Genomic DNA, 22,221 nt, shown 5'->3' on the forward strand with positions numbered 1-22,221 from the left:
GAATCTATGTTTAGGTTTAGGTACAGATAAAGAGTGGGGGGAATTATTGATAGTGTTTTCAGCTAGACGAATGTTTCTTGTGAAAGTTTGGCGAGGGGGGACCATAGATTGAAGCTCAGTCGAACACTTTCCATGAAAATAACGATAAAGCAGAGACAAACTCGCAACATCTCTTCTGTGAGATAGAGGTTGCAGCGAAGAGAAAAGGACATCTCCCATGAGGTCACGAAGTCTATTTTGAACCCTATCAAGGCAGCTCCTGCCCAGATGTGGCAACAGTATTCCATCCTTGGACATACCTGGCTCTTATATAGATAGAGAATTGCATCAGCAATGAGATATCTACTGGATTGATAGAAGGATCCGACCATTTTTCCAGCGGCCTGGGCAACAGATTTGATGTATGTACTGCTTACCTATTTCATGGCCGCCCTGTCTTAAGTTCGATATTAAAAGACACTGCTGCTATTCAAAGCATACACAAGGTCAACAATATTTTTTAAAACTTATTTTAACGTGTTTTCCTTACGAATAAATGTAATTTAATGTCGTTGAGTTTAAAAAAAAAATGAATTAAATATAAATATACAATGTATAATACTAGCAGTTCAGCCCGGCTTTGCTCGGGCCCTATGTACTGTTCATAACTTCCCTACATGTGAATACACTTTCTGTAAGATTTCAAATGTTTAAAACAAAATTTCTGAGTAATTTCATAGAGACCACAGAGGTCAATTTTTTTTAACTTTGACCCCAATTTTGACCCTTTAACATTTATCATTTTAGTCTAAAATCAAAATACAAAGTTTTACCCATGTCCAAGTTACCTACATCTAAAATTCCAAGTCTTTAGGCCCAAAATTGGCGGAGGAATTTGGTAGAATCTGCAAAGCTCAATTCTTTCAACTTTGTACCTTTTCGCAGCCAAATTTTCGCCCAAAAACTGAGTAAAATGCTTGCCACATGTCTGAATACCTATTATGCATAAATTTCAAATGTTTAGACCCAAAACTGGCTGAGTAGTTTTCTAGACACTGCAAAGGTCAAATCTTTTGAACTTTGACCTCTTGGCAGCTCAAATATTTTACTCAAACCAATTAAAAAGCTTGCCTTATCTCTTTATGTAAAATTTCAAATGTTAAGACCAGAAATTGGCTGAGTAATTTGGTAGAGACCAGAGTTTTCTTTTTTTTTTTAACACTGACCCGAATTTTGACCACTTAACATATATTTTTTGAGCTCAAATCAAATTAAAAAGTTTGATCCATGGCCAGGTAACCTACATTTAAAATTTCAAGTGTTTAGACCCAAAATTGGCAAAGGAGTTTGGTAGAGTTTTCAAAGGTCAAATCGTTGAACTTTGACTCCTTGACAGCCAAATTTCTGTCTGAAAACCAATTAAAAAGATTTTCTGAAATATTCCTTATGTCAAATCTCGAGTCTTTAGATCGAAAATAGACAGTTATTTTGTAAATGTACACAGACACACACATGCATATTTTCACTTTTATAGATACATATAGATAATCATATTTATAACCATATTTACTGCTTTTAGTAGTGCTCCTATGGATTCTGACGATGTTTGTTTTCAGGCCTTACTTTAAAAATATTTTCTCTTCAAAGAGGAAAAGAGGTAGAAATTTGGTTTTAGTAGTACTTTTAGTAGGGCCTCCTTAATTTTAATTAGTGCTTGCAGTAGTGCTCTGGAGGCTTCTTGAGTTTTATTTTTTTTTCACTTATTACTGAAAAAAAATGTTTTCTCAATACAGTAAAAGACAATATAATCTCAAAATCACTTTTTATTTTGAACATTTTTCATCTTACCCTTTAAGGGCCAATGGACTAATTTTAAATAAAGATTTAGCCAGAGCTAGGTTAGTTTGGAAGTCAAATTCTAAGTTGTCCAACACATGTCAACATGCAAAACAGATATGAAACTGATGAGAATGATAAGTTTGATTTTTTTTTTTTTTTTATTATAAACATTTTGTCAGAAAGGTGTGTGAAAATATGATGTTTGAGTGCAATTGAAAAGTTAGATGGAAAAAAAACAAAATTTGTATGAAATCAGCTAAGAATAACAAGAATGACTTTAAATAAATATAAATATATAATTTAAGGATAGTTCGGTGAACCAAGTTTAGTACAGAAAATATTAAACATACCAATGAAAAGGAACTGGAATCATGCCTGAGGTTAGCAAATTTCTATAAAAAAAATTCCTACCAAAATATCTTCAGGAATTGAAATATTTTTTGAGTTAAAAAAATAAATAAAAAAGGAATGATATTAATGTTAGTCTACAACAATCAGTTATTGGATAGTTTATTTTGTTTTTTATGTTTTCACCACTTATTAAGGTTAAGAGTCACTCGAGGATAAGTGTTAATAACTTATGAGGATTGCTTATGACAAGTGTTTATTAAAATCAAATGTACCACCTAGAAATTACTTCAACGAGATTTAAATATTAGAATTGTATTGCAATTAGTTTGACAATGGCATTCAACATAGATTTGTTTTAAACTTTTTGGAAACAAAAAGGTAAAGCCCAATCCGCTACCTTTTTAGGGTTATCTACGTCATATGGAAGCTAAGCTTAAATAGAACTTATGTGAGGTGAAGGATTCAAAAACGCAAAACTCTTAAATCAACAAAGAAAATGCATAGCAAGCGAACTCGTTTTGTAACATTACACTCAAACTGTGTCATTACATGTCAACCACTCAGACCCACACATTGTGTGGTACTATCATAGGAACAAACAATAAACAATATGACTCAGCATTTGGGGGGGGGGATACAAAAAGCATTTATTCCAGTAATTTCCTGACAATGCACTTCACCGAGTCCCAAAATATCACTCACATGTCAAACATGTCTGTCAAGACAGCCTTTTTGTCGCCTGCCATTCCGTTTTTTCGATCATGCGACGCATTTTCTTTCTTTTGCCGCACACAAGTCAAAACACATCCGATCGCTTTGTCCTTTTTTATGCATTTTATTTTCCTTCTTCAGTGAACATTTAATTTGCATCCATGCTTTAAATGCAGCTGCTTCTGCTTTTCTTATTTGTCAATTACATTCTATTACAATAAGAGTGCACTGCTTTGTTACAATTTTGAAATGTAGGAAAATTCAATATGCTCCAAAGAATAGAATTAAAAGATGACCTGTAACAATAAGTAAATTCTTACTGATAAGACCATTTATCAAGGTTAAGAACCACTCGATGATAAGGGTTAATGGCTTCTGATAATGATTATGACAAGTGTTCATTGACACAAGACTTGTCAATTGAAATAAACTACTTCAACTAGATTTGAATATCATAACAGCATTGCTATTAATTTTTATTATAGCGCTCAACATAGATATGTTTTATTAGGGAACTATACAGAGTTCCAAGTAAATACAGAGGTAAAACCAAATAATTTCTATTTTTTTTTTTTTTTTTAATTTTCTTCCTTTAAAAATTGTAATGCTGGGCATGGGGCAGCCAAACGAGCTTTTTTTTTTTTTTTAAACCAACCGAGAGCTCTTTTTAGTATACTCGTTGTTCCCTTAAGTGCAATTGTCTGGATCTATTTTGCACTTGGTTCACCAGGAATATTAGTTAGGTAGGACTTCAGGTTCTTCTTCATAAGCCCTGTGGCACCTATATTAACTGGTATGATTGATATCTCCCTAAGATTCCAGTTTCTTTTCATATTATACATGAGACCTTGATATTTGGTCTGTTTCTCTCTTTCAGCTCCGTTTAGACCTTCATTATTAGGGACACTCACTTCAACCAAGGTTGTAACTCTCTCTGACTTGTGTGTGTGTTTGAAAATTGATTAGTAAATATTTGGTTGAATTATGTTTGATATACAGGATGCATTGTAGACAGAGGTCACTAGCATTCAGTTTTGATTATAATACAGAGCATAGATTTGTTTTAGAGGATAACAATACAAAGCTTATAATAAATAACACCAAAAAATTTCTGCTGTGTCAATGTAACATTGCAGAGTTAGGGTGGGACTTACAATCCTCACCAGAACCAATGTCTATTTGGTGTTATTATTAGTGATGGGACACTTCTAAGATTTTTCCCCAATTCCAATATATGAGGGATGTGCCAAAAGTAATGCTTCCTATTTTTTTAATTCCGCCCAAATAGATTAGAGGGGATTGCACAATGCATTGTTATGATGACTGAATTTACGCATTCATGATCAGAAAGTTTCATCTTTCTGTTGCAGAAATCCGAATGATGCAAATGATCAATCTTCATCTCAAAAATTCAGAAACAAAAGATATACTTTTTTAGTTTTATTAATTTATGTAATTTACGAAGATTTGGACCCCATGCGACACCTGTGCAGCACTGATAGTACAGATTAAACGAAAGCAATACTTACGAGTGAATAAGACAGCAGAAAGACCTGTTAGAAATAAACCTCCTTGGAATAAAAATTTTGCATTGTAACGATCCGTTAAAAATCCACTGATGAATTTGCTGATGGAATAAGCAATTGTTTGACTGCTGGTCACCAATCCTGAAAGACAGAAGTGAAAAAGATATAGTTTAGTAGGCCAAGCTAAATATTTACTATGGAAGGCCATAAGCATAATCATATATCACATTTTTTGTTCCTTAATGATTATTAACTGATATTTTCCAACATTGTCAAATACTTTTTTGAGATTTGCTGGTGTCCCACTCCCAACTTTAGGCAAATCTGTGCAATAACTTAAAAACGGTTAGTTTTTAGAGGTTTTAAATGTGATTTTTTGATTCCTTGGAAGCCTATAAGCATAATCATGTCTTTGAAATTGTGAAAAGTCGAGTTTTATTCTTGTCTGTAAAATATCTTTTTTATAAAAAAATTACAGTTGTGAGATAATCACTGATATGAATGTGCTTATCTCACAACTGGCCTTCCATATCGTAAACATTATGTTATAAGAAACCTTATCAACCACCAATTTCCATGACTGATATCACGCTTTTTGAGAGTCTAACATTCCAACTCTGGATCCTAACATTCATGAATTGGAATATATTGAGTATACTGACTAGTTTGCTGCAAAGAAAGTAGGATCCCTATACCAAGCTAGAAAACTTTTCACACCTGCTGGTATTCAATATCTCTACAAATCTACAATTCACTCAGACATGGAGTACTGTCACATTTTGGTTGGTGTACTAAACTAGTCTCTCATTCTTAGACAGTGTTCAAAAAATTGTCTCTAATGGGGACAAAAATGGATGGTCGCATTCAATGCTGCCAAGGCTAACCTTGTTTCTTCAATAACTTTTTTTTTAATAAGCACAAAAGTGTCAATTTTTGTCATTTTAACCTGAAAGGTACTCGGGGGTAGGGACAACTGAAGTTTTCCCGGAAAATCGGTTCTGTTACTTTTTTACTCATATCATGTTTAATGTTCGTGCAAAATTTTTTAAAATTCCAAGGCATAGTTGAGAAAACTGCAGATGGACGAACGGATAAGGGTGAATTTACAGGTCCACCCTCCTTTTATTGGGGGACCAAAAAGAATGAACAAAAGAAACACAGAATGGCTTACCTGAGGATTCAGAACTTGTCCAAAGCAGTTGGACGGTTTTTTAGTTTCTTTTCTTGTGCGAAGTGGAGGAAGAGATGACCAATTTGCAACAATATGTGAAATTGAAGAAATCTCTTGGTGTGCATGAGATTTTGGTGTTAGGCATTATTTTGGAAATCTCTTGACATTAAAGATAAAAATTTTAAAGTTGTCTAGTTTTTTTGATACCACCAATTAAGAAAAATTTGAAGAAAATCTGAGAAGTATGGGTGATGTGGTCTGGATGATTTTACATGGAATTATCCAAAGCTTTCTGACGTCTGGACATCTCTACAGTGAGAGGGTGTGATTTTGCTGCTTGACACATTAGTCAGAGATGTTTAAGTTGAGGGTATGCAAGAGTAGCAACTTTGTCATTGTTGAAATAATTATAAAGCCAGCACAGTTATGCAACATTGCAGCGATGAGACGGAGGCAGAAAGTTGTGTATACAGTGAAGGATATGCATGATAAATGAAGAAAATAACTTTTTCTCGCATTTGGAAAGTTTGTGCCGAAGTTCTCATTTCCTTTGCGGGGGGGGGGCATGCTTCACTTGTTTTATTTTTTTTTTATTTTATTGTTCAGTTTCACTACACTTTCACACTGAGAGATAAAAGGAGACGTTAGTATTTGGGTTTGAAACAATAAAGACAGTCGTCTTTATTGTTCCCCCACCTCATCATAAACACGTTCCTCCAACACAGAGGTGGAAGAAATTTAAATTGATGAGGATTCTTTGGGAGATTCAATGTACAATGAGATACCAAGAAAATGTCTCAATATGAATTTGGAAATTGTTGGTGTGTGTGTTATGTACCTGGGTGGGAGTGGGGTGATGATGTACCAACAGAAGACTTACTTTTAAAAAGTTTTTTAGGGGTATTCAGGTCTGTATTCCGCATTGTTTTTACTGGTCATCATAAATTGAATGCGTGCGCAAAAACAAACATGGCGACCAGTGAAAACAATACGAAATACAGACCTAAATACCTCTAGAAATCTTTTAAACTTTTTAAAAATAAATCTTTAGTTGGTACTCTAACGCACATTGACCATTAATTATTGCCTTTACATTGTTTTCATCAAGTGGTTCCAATATGGAGGATCGATTTATTGTATAAAAACTGTGCACACACGTAAGTATACCAAAGAATTTCCCTGTTAATTTAAAAATTGTAAATGTTGGGTGACAAAACTTGAAGACTGCATATTAAAAAATAATTGAACAAATAAAAGAAAACAAATTTGTCCAAGTAAAACCTTTGTAAATGTCGGGTGATGAAACTTGAAGATAACGATAAATATGCATAAATATGTCCCTTCTCCGCTATTAGCACCCCAAAACCTTATCCAAGTAGGTAGAAGAGTAATTTATCTTACTTTTGGTAACAGTTGTTTCTTTAACACTTTTTCGTACCTCTGTCTATTGTAAAACAAACCCTACAAGTCTAGTTATACTTTTGCTAAATGAATTCTTGTTGATACCTCTCGCAGCACACACCACATCACAACCCATTCACGCTTACATCTATTTCTTTCATTTTCGATTGTTTATCTTGTATTAAAATTTGTTTAACTTTCATAGTCATCATTCTTAGTCATCAGTTTCACTCATTGTTGATATTATATTTCATGTATCAATCATTACATTGTGATGGATTAATCATTTTTCTAGACACACACATTCATTTAACAAATATATATATATCATATTCACGGTCATCAAGTGTAAACGATAAAAACAGTTTCTGAAAGATTTTAGATAATGATTGGTTATTCATATTACATACTTGGATTCATTGGACTAATGGTCTCATCTTGAGTGTCATTCTCACAATATTTCAGTCGATGTAACCTCCGACCTTCAAGTGTATCTTGTCAAACTTGGGAATTTGAACGGAATTTCAAACAAAACCCTTAATTTACTTCACGAGTGGGGGTGTTCTCGTTCCATCAAACATTTCTGGATAGAAGGCCTAAGTAATTCGCAATTGTATTTTTCGGTCCACATTAAGAATGAGAATTGAACCTTCAACCTTCAGGAGAATAACACTTTTACAATTGATTTTTCCAAGTACTCTAGCCACTGTGTTACGGAACCTGTGGTGCAGTGGTTAGAGCAATTCCGTCCAAATTCCCACGTTTCACAAGATACACCTGAAGAAGGTCGGAGGTTACATCGACCGAAACATGAAACTAGCACTCAAGATAAGTCCAATGAATTCAGATCATACAGATAAATATATTTGTAAGAAAAAAAACAACTTATATTTTGTAAAAAGCACTCACTAAACCTTTTATGCAAGGAGTAAAAAGTGGAGCTTGGGTTTATTTTTAGCAGCTTCGTAACTTTAGCTTCTTTTATTTTGTTCTTTAGTCCTCACATTCCATGACCAATGTTTCTGACAAAGAGAGAAGAATTACCGGTTTTTTGGAATTTACCCATTTAACACTTATTGCTAGCTAGTTTTTTTGCTCTTGAAGTAGTAGTTCTTTATTTTCATTTGTCTTTTCTTTTCTTTTTTTTAGCTCCTTACATTAAGTGGCTTCATTCCTTGTCTGTAGTAATTTCCATAAAAAATACTATGTAAGGTAGGCAATTATAAAAGTACAAATTCTCATTGCATGCGTTTTATGTGACCTTAGCTACATCAATACAACCACCACCACCACTACCAACAATAGGTGTTATATATTCACTGTAACCGGTCGTCCAATGTATTTTTCAGTCTACATAATTTCTAAAAAAAAAATCAACTTTTGTCATTGTCTTATATATACCCTTGACATTCTGAAATTGAAATGGTTGATTTGAATAAACAAAATATGTTATAACCAGCTATGTGTGTTTGATTGGCACAGATGATATCAAAGCATTCCACCACACATTGTCTTGAAATATCGGTCAGTCTCGTTGACCTAATCTCCATGAATTCTAAATCCCCTATTTTGACTTCTTTGACGCCATTCCAGAGACACTTGGATCCAGGATCTGACCAACTTTCCTTTGACGTCATTCCTGGACACCTGAATCCAAGATCTGACTGACTTTCCTTTGACATCATTCCCAGAGCAGCTGGCAAATATCCAACATGGGGAGGTGACGGTAGATAAGTGGTTACTGATGTCAACTGGAACCCTAGATGTGTCAAGTTGGAGAAGAGTTTGTTCGATGGAAATACTTTCAATTATGGATGTTAGCAACCTTCATGTGGTTCTTCCCATAAGTATCTGATATCTTTCTAGAAAACATACTAACTAGAAAGATATCTGGGGAAACGAATGCCAATAATCATCTGATTCATTTGAACTGAATGAATAATGCATATCACCCATCATCACCAACATCCTCCTCATATATTTTAAAGAGCAAGAGATACCCCTAACCCTAACCCCTAACCATCATTTGTTAACATTAATGGCAAATAAAAACAGAAATTAAAATAATACTGCAAAAATAATAAAAACATACTAATCACAAGATGCGTCCCTATTTATTTGGCATCCCATGAGGGCTGAGTTAGACACAAGGTCAGTTTTTAATGTGAGGGCAATCCAGCTCTCCCAAAAATGGAGCACTCTAGTTAATATAAAGATGAAAATTACTTCCTTCACTGACCTAGAACCAAAAAAGATCAAGTGTAGTATCAGAACAGACACTACACTTTGTTCCAAGCCAAAAGGCCAAGGTGTCACAAACTTTTTCATTATTTTTTTTGTTTGTAAAATATAAAATGTGCAGGATGATGAATGTGAGTGTGTAAAAATGTTAAAAAACGAAATTTTCCACATAAGGCTAGAGTGATAAGAAATCAGAAATTTCCATTACAAGTAAAGAGTAGAACTATAGGTAAATAGACAGGAAGTTTGTAGTGAGACGTAGCGATGAAGGGAGAAAAGTCTGTTTGTTCAAACATCTTTTTTCAAAGCTTTGTCTTCATTCACTCCCCTGCGATAGCAGAAGCTCAGGCAATGGATAACAGAATAAAACAGCTTGAGATGTCAAAAAAGGAGATCTACTTTGAGGGGAGTGTAGCTTGATATGCATTGATTTGCATATCATGTACTTATATAATTATATATAGATAAAATAGTTATCCACAGACACATGTTTTGATGTCACTATGGCTCATCAGCATGGCTGAATATAACAGGATTCAAACCCGCAACCACTCAGACTGTAATCGGGTGCATTAACTATTATACCAGGAAAGGCCTGTCTGAAAATTATATGCTAAGTTATCACTTATGAATTTATGTTGCAATATTTTTATTTTTTATTACTATAACTATTATTCTCATGACATACGCAGGAGTTATTTCCCCATTTTTTAGGGACATATATATATAAAATGACAAAAAGTCTATATTCCAAGATGTTGTCCATCTTACCGTTTATTTCTTTCAGCATGTTAAAATGTTCAGTTTTTGACAGCACTTGTTTCGTAGCACAAAACCATTCATATAATAATTATGTCAATTTTTTAATCTTGATGTAAATATCACAAAACATAATTGCAACTACTCTTGCAATTTTTTTTTCAGATTTATGCAATCCAATATTCCTTTTATTTTCTTCTAAAGTTAATGAGTTCCTATTCTTCTGATGAGTCAAGGCAGAATATATATAAATCAGAAGCGTTTATCATGTCAAAAACTCGAGTTTCATCTTGTATGGTCACCTTTTGACTATTATAATTTATTGCCTGATTTAAATGGGCCACGGGGGCTGATCTATATATGTATATTTTACATAGGAGTCACCACTTATCAAGGCCTGGAGGCCACACAAGGATAAGAGTTAATGAGTCTAAGGTCGTCATTGGTACAATAGTGTAGTAATCGTTAGTAGTGGAAATTTGGTAAATTGAATTACTTAAGGGGACGGCTCATCAAGAACTTGTTTACATTGGATTTGAAGACGACCATATTGTAGTCAGCTGGAAAGCAGGCAAACAGAAAAGAGTTCAACAGGCGTGCAATTCTAAGAAAGAAGCTTTGTTCATGGAATCCACCTTTAGGTTTAGGCACAGATAAATAGTGAGGGAAATTATTGATAGTGTTTTCAGCTAGACGAATGTTTTTCGTGAATGTTTGGCAAGAAAGGGACGATAGATTGGAGCTCAGACGAGCACTTGCCATGTAAATAACGATAGAGCAGAGACAGGCACACAACGTTTCTTCTGTGAGAAAAAGGTTGCAGGGAAGAGAAAAGGGCATCTTTCACTAGGCTACAAAGTCTATTTTAAACTCTGTCAAGGCAGGATAAGCAGCTTTTAGTAGCTCTTGCCCAAATGTGACAGCAGTACTCCATCCTAGGACGTACTTGGCTTTTATACAAGTAGAGAATTGCATTGGTAATGAGATATCTACTCGAGTGGTAGAATGATCCCATCAATTTTTCCAGCGACCTTGGCAATGGATTTGATGTATGTGTTCCATTTCAGATCAGAAGTAAACGTCAAAGAAGCTTGTCAAAACATGGAGCCTCCCCAAGACAAGAGCATTCCATTTCAATTGATGCCAGACAGGGGTCAGAGCGTTGATGATGTAAAGATAGAAGCTTGATTTAGATGCATTAAAATTAACCAACCACCCCTTTCTCCATTGCACCACATGCTCAAGATCAGAGGAGAGAGAATCAGAGAGATCTTGGCCATTTACAACATTTTTTGTGATTCAGAAGAATAGGCAACTCGAAGTCGGCAGCAAACGGTGTCAGATAAAAAATTTGTGCCATTTCGGAAGTTTAACTCATTGTTCTATTTTACTAAGAATTGTAAGAAAAATGATTTTCTTTCATCTACTTTATTTAATGTAACATTAAGAACAAAAAATGTAAAATGCAACAATATTGTTAATTAAAACTTCGAAGTAATTAAAAAAAAGAAGATTTTTAGAATTACCTCCCTTAGAACAATAAGTTAAGCTTCCGAATTGTTTTTCTGTTTCAAGAACACGGGTTTCATTTTATGCTATCGCCCCGCTCTTTTTTTTTTTTTTTTTGGAAACCAAGTTCAATATGAGCAGCCATGGAGGTTGATTTATACAAGCGCAAATATTTTTGGCGAACGTTGTCGAGAGTGCCCCCCTCTAAATTCACCCCCCCCCCTTTTTTTTTTTTACTTTTTTCCTGTTAATATCGTCGATTACAGACTTAAGTTTCCGATTACAAAAAAAAAAATTGAAAATAAAAATTTTTCCATAACTTTTCACATAGGGGTCCAGTTTTCAATTAACGTTGTAAAATTGAACACGAACTTTATGACCACGATGAATAGATACATAGATGAGAGGGAAGAGGGGGGGGGTTAAAAGAAATCTTCCCTTTTTTTTTTTTTTTTTTTTTTCACCCCTCCGTTCTAACCCCTACCTTCCGGTCACATAAGTGAGAGAGTTGCCATTTTTTTCATCGTGGTTACAAAGTTCGTGTTCAATTTAGTACAACGTTATAATTGAAAACTGAACCCCTACGTGAAAAGTTATAAAAATTTTTTTATATATATAATCTGAAACTTAAGCCTGTAATCGATGATATTTACAGGAAAAAAAAAAAAAAGTGAAAATTGTGGAATTTCGAAGGGGAGGGGGCATTCTCGACAACGTCCGCCACATTTTTAACAGAACAAAAAAGACGATCTTATTTTTACTTACCTAACTGACTCCGAACAAGTCCTTCGGAGGTGATAACACTCGGTAGCGCGAAAGTGAAGGACTTTCTGATGTAAACATTAAATGTATATCCGAGGTAAAGACTGCAAAAGACGAGCAACTGATACAGATTGGAGACGCGTCGCTTCGACGACGACATCGTCAGTGTTTGTTGTGCGTTTATTATTATTATTATTATTATTATTATTATTATATTATTATTATTATTATTTATTTATTTATTTACTTGAAAACAACATTGACAGACACGAAGCTTCTCTTCCAATGAACTAGAGATGTATAAGCAATTTATATACCTTTAGTTTCGCCCTTTTGAAATAATAAAAACAATATAGACGTTTTATTCCGAATCTTTTTGTTCCTTGTTTTTGTTGTGTTTGTTTGCGTTTTGTTGCTTATTTGTTTTTGTATTGTTATATATAAAAGTCTGCTTGGACTTATTTGTTTTTGTATTGTTATATAAAAAAAACAAAAAAAACTGATTTTTTTGTTGTCAAATTATTTTTAATAATTACATTTTTGATTGCTATTCGTTTTATTTATTTAGTTTACCATTAATCGAATATCGATTGAAATATTAAACAGCGTAAAATAAATAAATTTTTTAGTTCTTTTATTTTTTTTCAAATAATTTAATTACGAAATATTATACATCATATTGAATTTCGGCCCCCTTCGTAAGCAAGTCAGCCATTTTAATCTTTCAATAGTTGAAATGAATAGATTACTTCGTGACTCTTCGAAATTTGGAAGAACTTGAAAGCTGTTAAAGTATAGCATAGAAAATTATTCCTAACTGTAAAATTCTCAGCAAATAATGTAATAAAAATATTGGGGAATCATTTTATAAACAGAAATTAAAACATACCTTGATAAAATTAGTTATAGTTTTATAATTTAGTTAAATTAATGATGGCTAAACGATATCATAAATATTTGGTAAATAAAAAAAAAAGCGAAATAAAAATAACTTCCGGACAACACCGGGTCTGTTTAACGAGTTAGGTAATTATGTAATTCAATCTTTTTCAGTTTATTGAAACAAATTCCAACGAATTTATTGAGAACAATATTGCCAGTAACCTTTTGTTTGATTGACGCATTAATGCCGTACGTAATAATATTACTTAATATATTATTATTTATTACGTGAAGTAAATATCTGTATGGAACAAAATATAAATTTTTAAAATTGCATGATTAAAAAAAAAAAAATTAAAAAATGCTCTATAATAGCAAAATAAATAACTTTAAAACTAAAATGGAAAACGTAATGTATTGTTTTACACACTTATTTTTTTATATATAAACAAATATAACCACAGGTATATATGAAATCAATCTTTCGCCGGCCAGTATCTGGTCGATGGGGATCACAATGAACGGCAAAGAACAATCTGTTGTGATTGTTTTATTCTTCAGATCGGTAATCGATCCTTGCAAAACCATTAGGACCGGGTTTTACATAGAGTACAAATAGTCACCCAAATATATACTGACGAGGCTCAACGTCGCTTAATTTCCGTTATCTTATGTCAACAAGATTATAGTCTACAGATATTGATTTGTTGGTTTGGTGTTGTTTAGTGGTTTGTTGTTTTTGTGGTTTTTCAGGTGACCGAGCACTCAGCACAGAATCGTATAAGTCCAGATGTGAATAATAATAAATAAAAAAACGAACCAATTCTGCGACTATTACGCATACCATTACTACGATAGATTATAAGCCATTTTAAACTCTGCGTGTTAATATCTTGCTGGTAAAAACTACCACCTGATCAGGTAGGTGGTTTGTCTCTTCTTTCTCCGTTAGTAAAATTTGTACACGTGTGTCAAGGGAGATAACTCTCGATTACTATAAATTGTCATCACGATAGTCGTAGGCATTAGGCAAGTGCGCCCAAAATATAAACGCGCCATTCGTATGCCGTTTCTCGCCTACATATGACTTGAATAAAATATACATTTATTTTGTTGTTGTTATGTATCGAATATTTATTGAGATTAAAAATAAAGGGGTATTTTTTTCAGATTAGGTCCACCGCCACAATTTTCTTTTAAATGACGACTTTTAAAGTTTTTGACTATACTGAATACGAAAGTCGCATTGAAATTTGGGAGAAATAAGTAGTTATCGAGATATAAAAAGTTATATTATGCATTGTATTCTTTGGCGGCCATCTTTTTTACGCACGTGCGCGCGCCATAAACAAATCTACTCATGTATGACTGATACTGCCACCTACCGGAGACACTTTTCTGGAATAGCCTCCACTTCCACTTAGCGGAAAATCCACTTTTATGAAACTAAGAATGCCCCCCCCCCCCAAAAAAAAATGGTGCCCGCAAAACTCATCTTTGGAAAACTCGTGCTTCTTGCTAGGTAGGAAAACTGGTCCCTTGTTTATTCGATAAGAGACCAGTTTTCCTACCTAGCAAACGGGGACGAGTTTTCTTAAATTAAAAAAAATTGGTCATTTTTATACATTCGATCCAACGGCATAATTTTCTAAATTTTCAAAACATCATCCCCACCCCTCTCTATGTTAAGTATGTGTTACTAAATATTTCAGGTTCGCAAGAAAATAAAAATAAATAAAAGGAGAGAATATTCTAACACTCACCTTTTAAATTACGACTTTGATTGGTTTTCGAGTATGCTGAAAACGAACATCACATTTAACCTTTCCACGGACTCCGGGTATTAAGATATCTTGGTCAAATAAACCGGCAAATAAGTAACAAACAAGTTTGTCTTTTTTTCCGAACAGAAAAATGCGTAAGAAACGAAAAAATAAAAATTATTTTCTATTAAAAAAAAAATTTTTTTGTTGATTTCTAAAGGAGAGACATTTTAACTTTAAGATTAGACAGAAAAAAAAACATTATTTTTTCTACAATTGATCGATAATTTAAAATTAAAAAAATAATGTTAGAGCGTAATGTAAAAATTGAAAATAAAAAATAATTTTTAAAAAAAATTGAAGTCATTATGAAATTAAATCTACCAGATAGAATTACGTTTATTTATTTATTTATTTTCCGTAAACAAATCAGATATATTTGTTATTAATATTTGAATCATAACTCTTCAAAATTTGAAAAGGAGTTTGAACGCCTTTAAACTAGCGAATAGTACGGGCAAAATGAAGGCCAATGCTCAAAATGCATAAACATTTTTACCCTCCCCCTTTAAAAATTCACCAAAAATCAGGAAATTAACCAATATTCTGTGGTAGAACTCATTATTGTCAGCGATTATTTTTATGAAAGAAAAAAAATAAATTAAATTCTTATGATAAAATATGTGCAGAAAATTCTTATAAAATATGCGCAAAAAAATTCTTATAAAATAAAATATGCGCAAAAATTTCTTATAAAATATGTGCAAAAAATTCTTGAACTTTTTTATGATAAATTATGTGCAAAAAATGAACTTTTATGATAAATTATGTGCAAAAAATGTTCTGCGATTTTTTGAAGTGAAGAAAAATAAACGAAATTCTTATAAAAAAAATGTGAAAGTCTTAGTGGTATTCTGTACGAAGCGATGTAAATGTTCAGGCAGAAAAATCGTTGGGTTGTGAATTTGGTTTACGCGGGCTTGTTTACGCACGCATGCGTAGATAGTCTTGGGCGCAACCGCATGACCATCTGAAATTCTATAATACAGGTCTTTATATCCCGCAAACTACTTTTTTCTGTAAAATTTAAATGAGATTTTCGTCTTCAGCATAATCGAAAACCAGAGTAAGTCATAATTTTATAGAAATTTGTGGATTGTTGGTCACGGAGAAATACATTTGTTTATAGTGCGCTTCAGTACTAGTGGCGCCAAAGTTTATTTTTGGAGCCGTGTGTTCAGAGGGCATTGAGAGAATTTCCAAACGAAATTTCGTGATCGCTCTGACAGGGCCCAACGAATGGAGAAACGATCATCTACATGTGATATTCGTTTTCAGCATACCCGAAACCAATAAAAGTAATTTTAAAGGTGAGTGTTGAATTTGAATGTTCATTTCTTTTCTTTACCACAATTTTCTTTAAATGATGACTTCTATAGTGTGAAAAAAAAAGGTGGAGATGAGTACTCACGTGTCTGGGGAAGCATTCAACTAATCCTACGCGGGCGGCCATGTTGCTGAGTATTGATAGATTGGGAGGAGTGGTGAGAGGAGCTTTCCCTTTGTTATAAAGGTGGCCTCAAACCACTCTGCCTCGGTGTGGCTAGCAAGTGTTACAAGTCTAGTCGTTCCTGCTGGCAGTTCGGTACTTAGTTACTTTCTACCGTCTACTTCTACCTATATACCTCTACCAACCTGCTCTTCTGTTACCTGACCCTGAGGAAAGGGTCGCAAGGGTGACTCCTTTGTAACCAGGCGTGATCCTCCGCTCGACTTACCCCTCACCCCCCTCAACCGGATTATTTTTTTTTTTAACATCTTGCAAAGGAGATCCTCTCCCCTTTTCTGCCACTAGTTGTGTGGCACGCAACAGAAATCGGATTTGGGGGATTGGTCGATACAACAAATGAATAGTCCAATTACTTTTATCCTGATGGACTCCTCTAAGGATGATCTCATGTTGTTAAAGGAGTCCCTGACTCAGAAGATCCTGTTCCGGATCAAACAGTGCTGCAGCGACATAAAGCCTCCAACATACAAGGTACTCAGGAGGTAAATAGAGTAACTGATCGATGAATTGGGAACATGCGTGAGCCAACTAGACTGCCTCGAGGGGAGGACCTTTGCCGAGAGCGAGAGCCTTTGGGTACCTCTGGACACTTTGGCGGAGTTGGATTCAATCTTCGAGCCACCTAAACCCACTCCCAGTTTGGAATCAGAGCCCCAATGCTCTGGAACTTCATCGATCCCTGGAAGGCCTACTGCCTCGTTCATTGTGAAGCCCCCCTCAACTGCAGATGAAGGGCCGGCCTGGTTCCTTGCTTAATTCTGCATGAGCTGTATCCTGTTATCCTGATTTACTATTTTTTCTCTCCCCCTTTTTTTTCTCTTTTTTCTTGTTGTTTGTTGGGAGTGTGTGAAAAAAAAGAGGGAGATGAGTACTAGGGAAGCATTTAACTAATCCTACGCGGGCGGCCATGTTGCTGAGTATTGATAGATTGGGAGGAGTGGTGAGAGGAGCTTTCCCTTTGTTATAAAGGTGGCCTCAAACCACTCTGCCTCGGTGTGGCTAGCAAGTGTTACAAGTCTAGTCGTTCCTGCTGGCAGTTCGGTACTTAGTTACTTTCTACCGTCTACTTCTACCTATATACCTCTACCAACCTGTCTTCTGTTACCTGACCCTGAGGAAAGGGTCGCAAGGGTGACTCCTTTGCAACCAGGCGTGATCCTCCGCTCGACTTACCCCTCACCCCCCTCAACCGGATTATTTTTTTTTTTTAACAATAGGTTTCCAACTATGCTGAATACGAAAATCACACTGAAATTTTGCAGACGCAAGTCGTTATTGAAATATAAAGACAAAAAAAATTATCAATTCTTTGGAGGGGGGGGGCAGTATCAGTCTCAGAAAAGTGATTTTTTTAGCGAACCTTTTTTTTTTTTTTTTACATGGAGTTCACCACTTATCAAGGCCCAATGGCCACTCGGGGATAAGGGTTATTGTGTGTACAGTAATCAATGGGGTAGTGTAGCAATAGTATTGGAGAATTGATAAGGTGTCATTACTTAGGGGGGCGGTTCATCAGGAATTTGTTTGTGTTGGACTTGAAGACATCCAGGTTGAAGTCAGGAAGGAAACAGGCAAGCGGAACAGAGTTTCACAGGCGTGCAGTTCTAAGAAAGAAGCTTTGTTCGTGGAATCTACGTTTTGATTTAGGCACAGATAAGGAATGGGGAAAATTATTGACGGTGGTTTCAGCTAGTCGGGTGTTTTTTGAAAAAGATTGGCGAGGGGGGACCAGAGAATGGAGCTCAGACGAGCACTTGCCATGGAAACGATAGAACAAAGACAGGTTCGCTACGCCTCTTCTGTGGGAAAGAGGTTGCAGGGAAGAGAAAAGGGCATCCCCCACCAAGCCATGAAGTCTATTTTGTACTCTGTCAAGGCAGGATAGGCTGTTTTTAGCAGCTCCCTTAAAAATCCGCGTTTTTCACCTTTTTCCTAAGTTTTTTTCCCCCGACGATGATCATAGATTACAGACTTAAGTATCATCTTAACAGAAAAAATGTTGAACAAAAATAAATTTAATGTCTAATAAGAGGGGTTCTAATTACGTAACACGTCGGAAGAGAAATGGACCGTAAGTCAGAAAACAATGAAGTAGAACTTCATAACGAGAAAAAAAAAAAAACCTTAAAAGTCATTAAATTTATTTGTTTTCCAAAAACTTTTTTTTTTTTTTTTTTTTTTTTTTTTTAGTTTTCGGGCACTATTTTTGGTAAATATCCAGATCCGCTACAACAGAACACCGACCACTCTAATTTGTTTTTTTTATAGGTAATAGAGGTTGCTGACAACGAATCTGATAGTCAAACTTGGGGCAAATTTACCGTTTGCATGGTATTAACCCCTGAACCCACGAACTACTTTCCACCATTTTGCAGTTTCCGTTTACGCTACGCGCATGCGCGCTGTAGCATAAACGACGGCTTCACCAAGCAAACTACGTTTGGGGGGGGGGGATTTTCTAATTTTCAAAAATACAGTATAGCACTTTTTGGGTGGAAAATTTAAAATTAGCTGAAAAAGAAATAAAATAAGAAAAGGAAAGCACTCCAAGTTGGGGAGAGGGGGGGGATTAATTTATCTGTGTTTTTTTTTTTTCCTAGAACATAGAATTTTCAAATTTTCAAAAAGTAACGCATTGATATTTACCAATTAGAACACCATTTAACATTTTTCGAAGATTTTACTGTTTACATTGGGGCACAAGCGGTGGGGGGTGGGGGTGGTGTTGCAGCGTGCACGTAGCGTAAATGGAAGCTGCAAGTTTGCAGGTTCAGGGGTTAATACCGTGCAAACGGTAAATTTTCCCCAAGTTTGACTATCAGATTCGTTGTCAGCGACCTCAATTACCTATAAAACACAAATTAGAGTTGTCAGTGTTCTGTTGTAGCGGATCTGGATATTTACCCTATTTTTTTGGGGGGGGGCATTCTCAGTTTCAGAAAAGTGGATTTTTGCGCTAAGTGGAAGGGGGGGGGGCAATCTCAGAAAAGTGTTTCCAGTAGGTGGCAGTCATAGATGAGTAGATTTGTTTATGGCGCACGCGCACAAAAAAGATGGCCGCCAAAGAATAAAATTCATAATACAACTTTTTATATCTCGATAACTACTTATTTCTGCAAAATTTCAATGCGATTTTCGTATTCAGCATAGTCGAAAACTTGAAAAGTCATCATTTAAAAGAAAATTGTGAAGGTGGACCTAATCTGAAAATTTACCAATAAAAGTACTTGTACAGTTTAATCAAGACATTAAAAAAATGAAAATATCGACAAAAGGTTATATTGTACGTATCCGTTTTGAACTGAAGATCTCAAAACAAAAAATTTTTTACAGCGGAAAAACACGTTTTTATGAGAGCGCGTTGCAGGCAGACGTCTTGGATTTTTTAAAAATTTTTGTTTGGAGTTTAGAAATGTCACGGGGAGATAACTCCAGTTAAAGCGCCACCACTCCCTCCCCATCTTTAATTCTAGCTTTTCTTCCTAAAAATCGAACCTTTTGCTCAGTATCATAACAAATTGTTTTTTCGCTGTAAAATAAAAACTACTCGATGAAATTTAGTGAAATTTTTTTTCGGAGAACTTTATTCCATAACAGATACGTACAATTTAAACTTTTTTTCGATATTTTCATTTTTTAATGTCTTCATTAAACTGTACAAGTATCAAAATAAAGGGAAATAACGAAAAATCCTATTAAAAATTGTAAACGTGACTATATTTTGGATTTACTTTTATCTAAACCCTCCAACCATGTTACGTTAATGTGTGTGCGACGTGTGTGTGTTTGTAAGCATTTGGTATTTTGAAAGTGTTCGACAAAGTGTGGCATTTTGGTCTAAACAAACTTCAGGGTTATGAAATTTGTGGTAAGGTTACTGACATTATTTGGTCTTTTCTTTCTGATCAAAGTTGGTACGTAACTCCAAGTGTAATGCGATTCAAACGAATGCCCCCCCCCCCAACTATCTTGAATAGCCACCCTCTTTCATTCTTTCTCCGCTTTTTTTTTTGTTACAGACCAGTTGGTACAAGTTGGCCAGTTGTGTACAAATCCCAAGAGGGAGAAGAACCGTCTATCATGTTTGGAAGTGACACAATGTTCAACGAGCGAAATTGAAGATGCGCCACTGTACAACTCATGCTCTCTACCGATCCAAGTTATAACAATAGGACCATTGCCAACACCTTCAAAATACATTAATGGATTGCCATGAATAACAGCGTGATGAAAACAAAGTTTCCAGCTACGGTTATGGTCTTTGGTGTGGTTTTGAGTCTTTGATGTCAGCCAAAGAGTACCTAGATGCGCTAAAGAGTGTGGTAATCCCCTGGAGCAATTAGATGGTTACTGGCAAACCCTGGGTGTGGCAGCAGAACTCGGTGATAGCTCACAAGTTCAAAGAGACCCAAGCTTGGCTTCAGAATGAGTGCTATCTATGACTTTGTATCCTTCTCTCCCTGGCCCCCCTCCTCCCCTGACCTGAACCCTTCATTTGGTAATATGTTGAGAACATCACCAACATGACCTCCCACAACACCAAAACCAGCCTGATTGCCGCCATCTGCCGAGTATTCGCAGAGCTTCCACTGGTACTTTGTGGAAAAGGCATACTCTTACTTCTGAACCCATATCGAGGCAGTGATTGAGGCTGAATGTGGCTACATTGAATAGATGCCAGCTTTAATACATAATCAAGTTATCTGAATTGATTTTTTCAATAAAAGTTTTAAAATAAAGCTGTAGTGTTGTTTTCTTCAGGGCAACAAGTTTATATATGCACTAAGCAGAACAAGGTAACTTTTATCTTCTGGTAAACTTATAATTGTATAAATATTTCGTGATTAAATCATGTTTTCATTGCTTTTTCATTTACAAAACTTTGTTCATGTTAACATCACACTTGCTGGTGACCCTAATATTCCTAAATGTCTCATTTATTTCCATTTTAATATGCTTGTTCAACAGAGCTGCTGACACTGGTTTAGCAGTAGTAGTCATATGCAAATGACCAAGCCGGTTGTGTGATGTGACGTCACAGCAGATATAAACGACACACAGATATTCAAGACATAGAGGATTCGAAATGTGTTTGAGACATGAGAGAGAGTGTAACTAGATGTGTTACACATATGGCCCAACGAGTGACAGGGAAAGATGTGTCCTAAACATGGCCGGAAAAAGACAGAGTACCATGCGTTCAACAGGGCAGAGTCTTGTTAAGCACACTGGAGTAGGAGAAGACTTTTGAACAAGAGACGAGGCATTGTTCTGGAAGTACCTGTAAATAAATGTATCTTATTTTAACTAGAAATAAAGTGAGTCGAATTCTTTTTTGGTCTTTGTTTCCTTATGAGTGTCTGCATACAACATGTGGGTCCCAAGTATTGACATGTATCAACTATGGTACACGTATATACATCCTTTTGTTATATAGTCAGGTGGGAGATATATATTATTATTTCCTAAGTATTTTCAATGTATAAAGTTTTACATATGTGTGTGTGCGCGTATGTATTTTTTTCTTTCTTCATAAAAGATTGTGCATGTATACGTGTGTATTTAGTCCTTTTTCTTGTTTTATTCAGGTATATTTTGTATGTGTTTTTCTTCTCTTTTGTTTTTCTTTTTTCTTGACACGAAATCTCCATTCCATTTTCAGGACCTGCTCTCCACGTTGTATTTTTTTATAACCTAGGTTTGATATTGCATCATCAATGTGAATTGGTCTACAGCCACGAAAAAGTGGATATGTTA

The 22,221-nt window shown here is 35.0% G+C and overlaps 1 protein-coding gene across 1 annotated transcript in view; it reads right to left on the reverse strand.

Moving 5' to 3' along the window:
• LOC145253559 (glucose-6-phosphate exchanger SLC37A4-like) overlaps positions 1–12,440 on the reverse strand; it is a 53,501-nt gene extending 41,061 nt beyond the window's left edge. Inside the window, exons 1-2 of the mRNA XM_080112946.1 lie at positions 12,253–12,440; positions 4,410–4,547 (exon numbers count right to left, since the gene is read on the reverse strand). Coding sequence (XP_079969072.1) covers positions 4,410–4,547; positions 12,253–12,409 — 295 coding nt within the window. The 5' untranslated portion in view covers positions 12,410–12,440. The remainder of the gene's footprint in view (positions 1–4,409; positions 4,548–12,252) is intronic.
• Positions 12,441–22,221: the final 9,781 nt, after the last annotated feature.

The sequence above is a fragment of the Euprymna scolopes genome, chromosome 3 (assembly GCF_053919585.1).
Source record: "Euprymna scolopes isolate OS-2025 chromosome 3, ASM5391958v1, whole genome shotgun sequence".
Classification (NCBI taxonomy): domain Eukaryota; kingdom Metazoa; phylum Mollusca; class Cephalopoda; order Sepiida; family Sepiolidae; genus Euprymna; species Euprymna scolopes.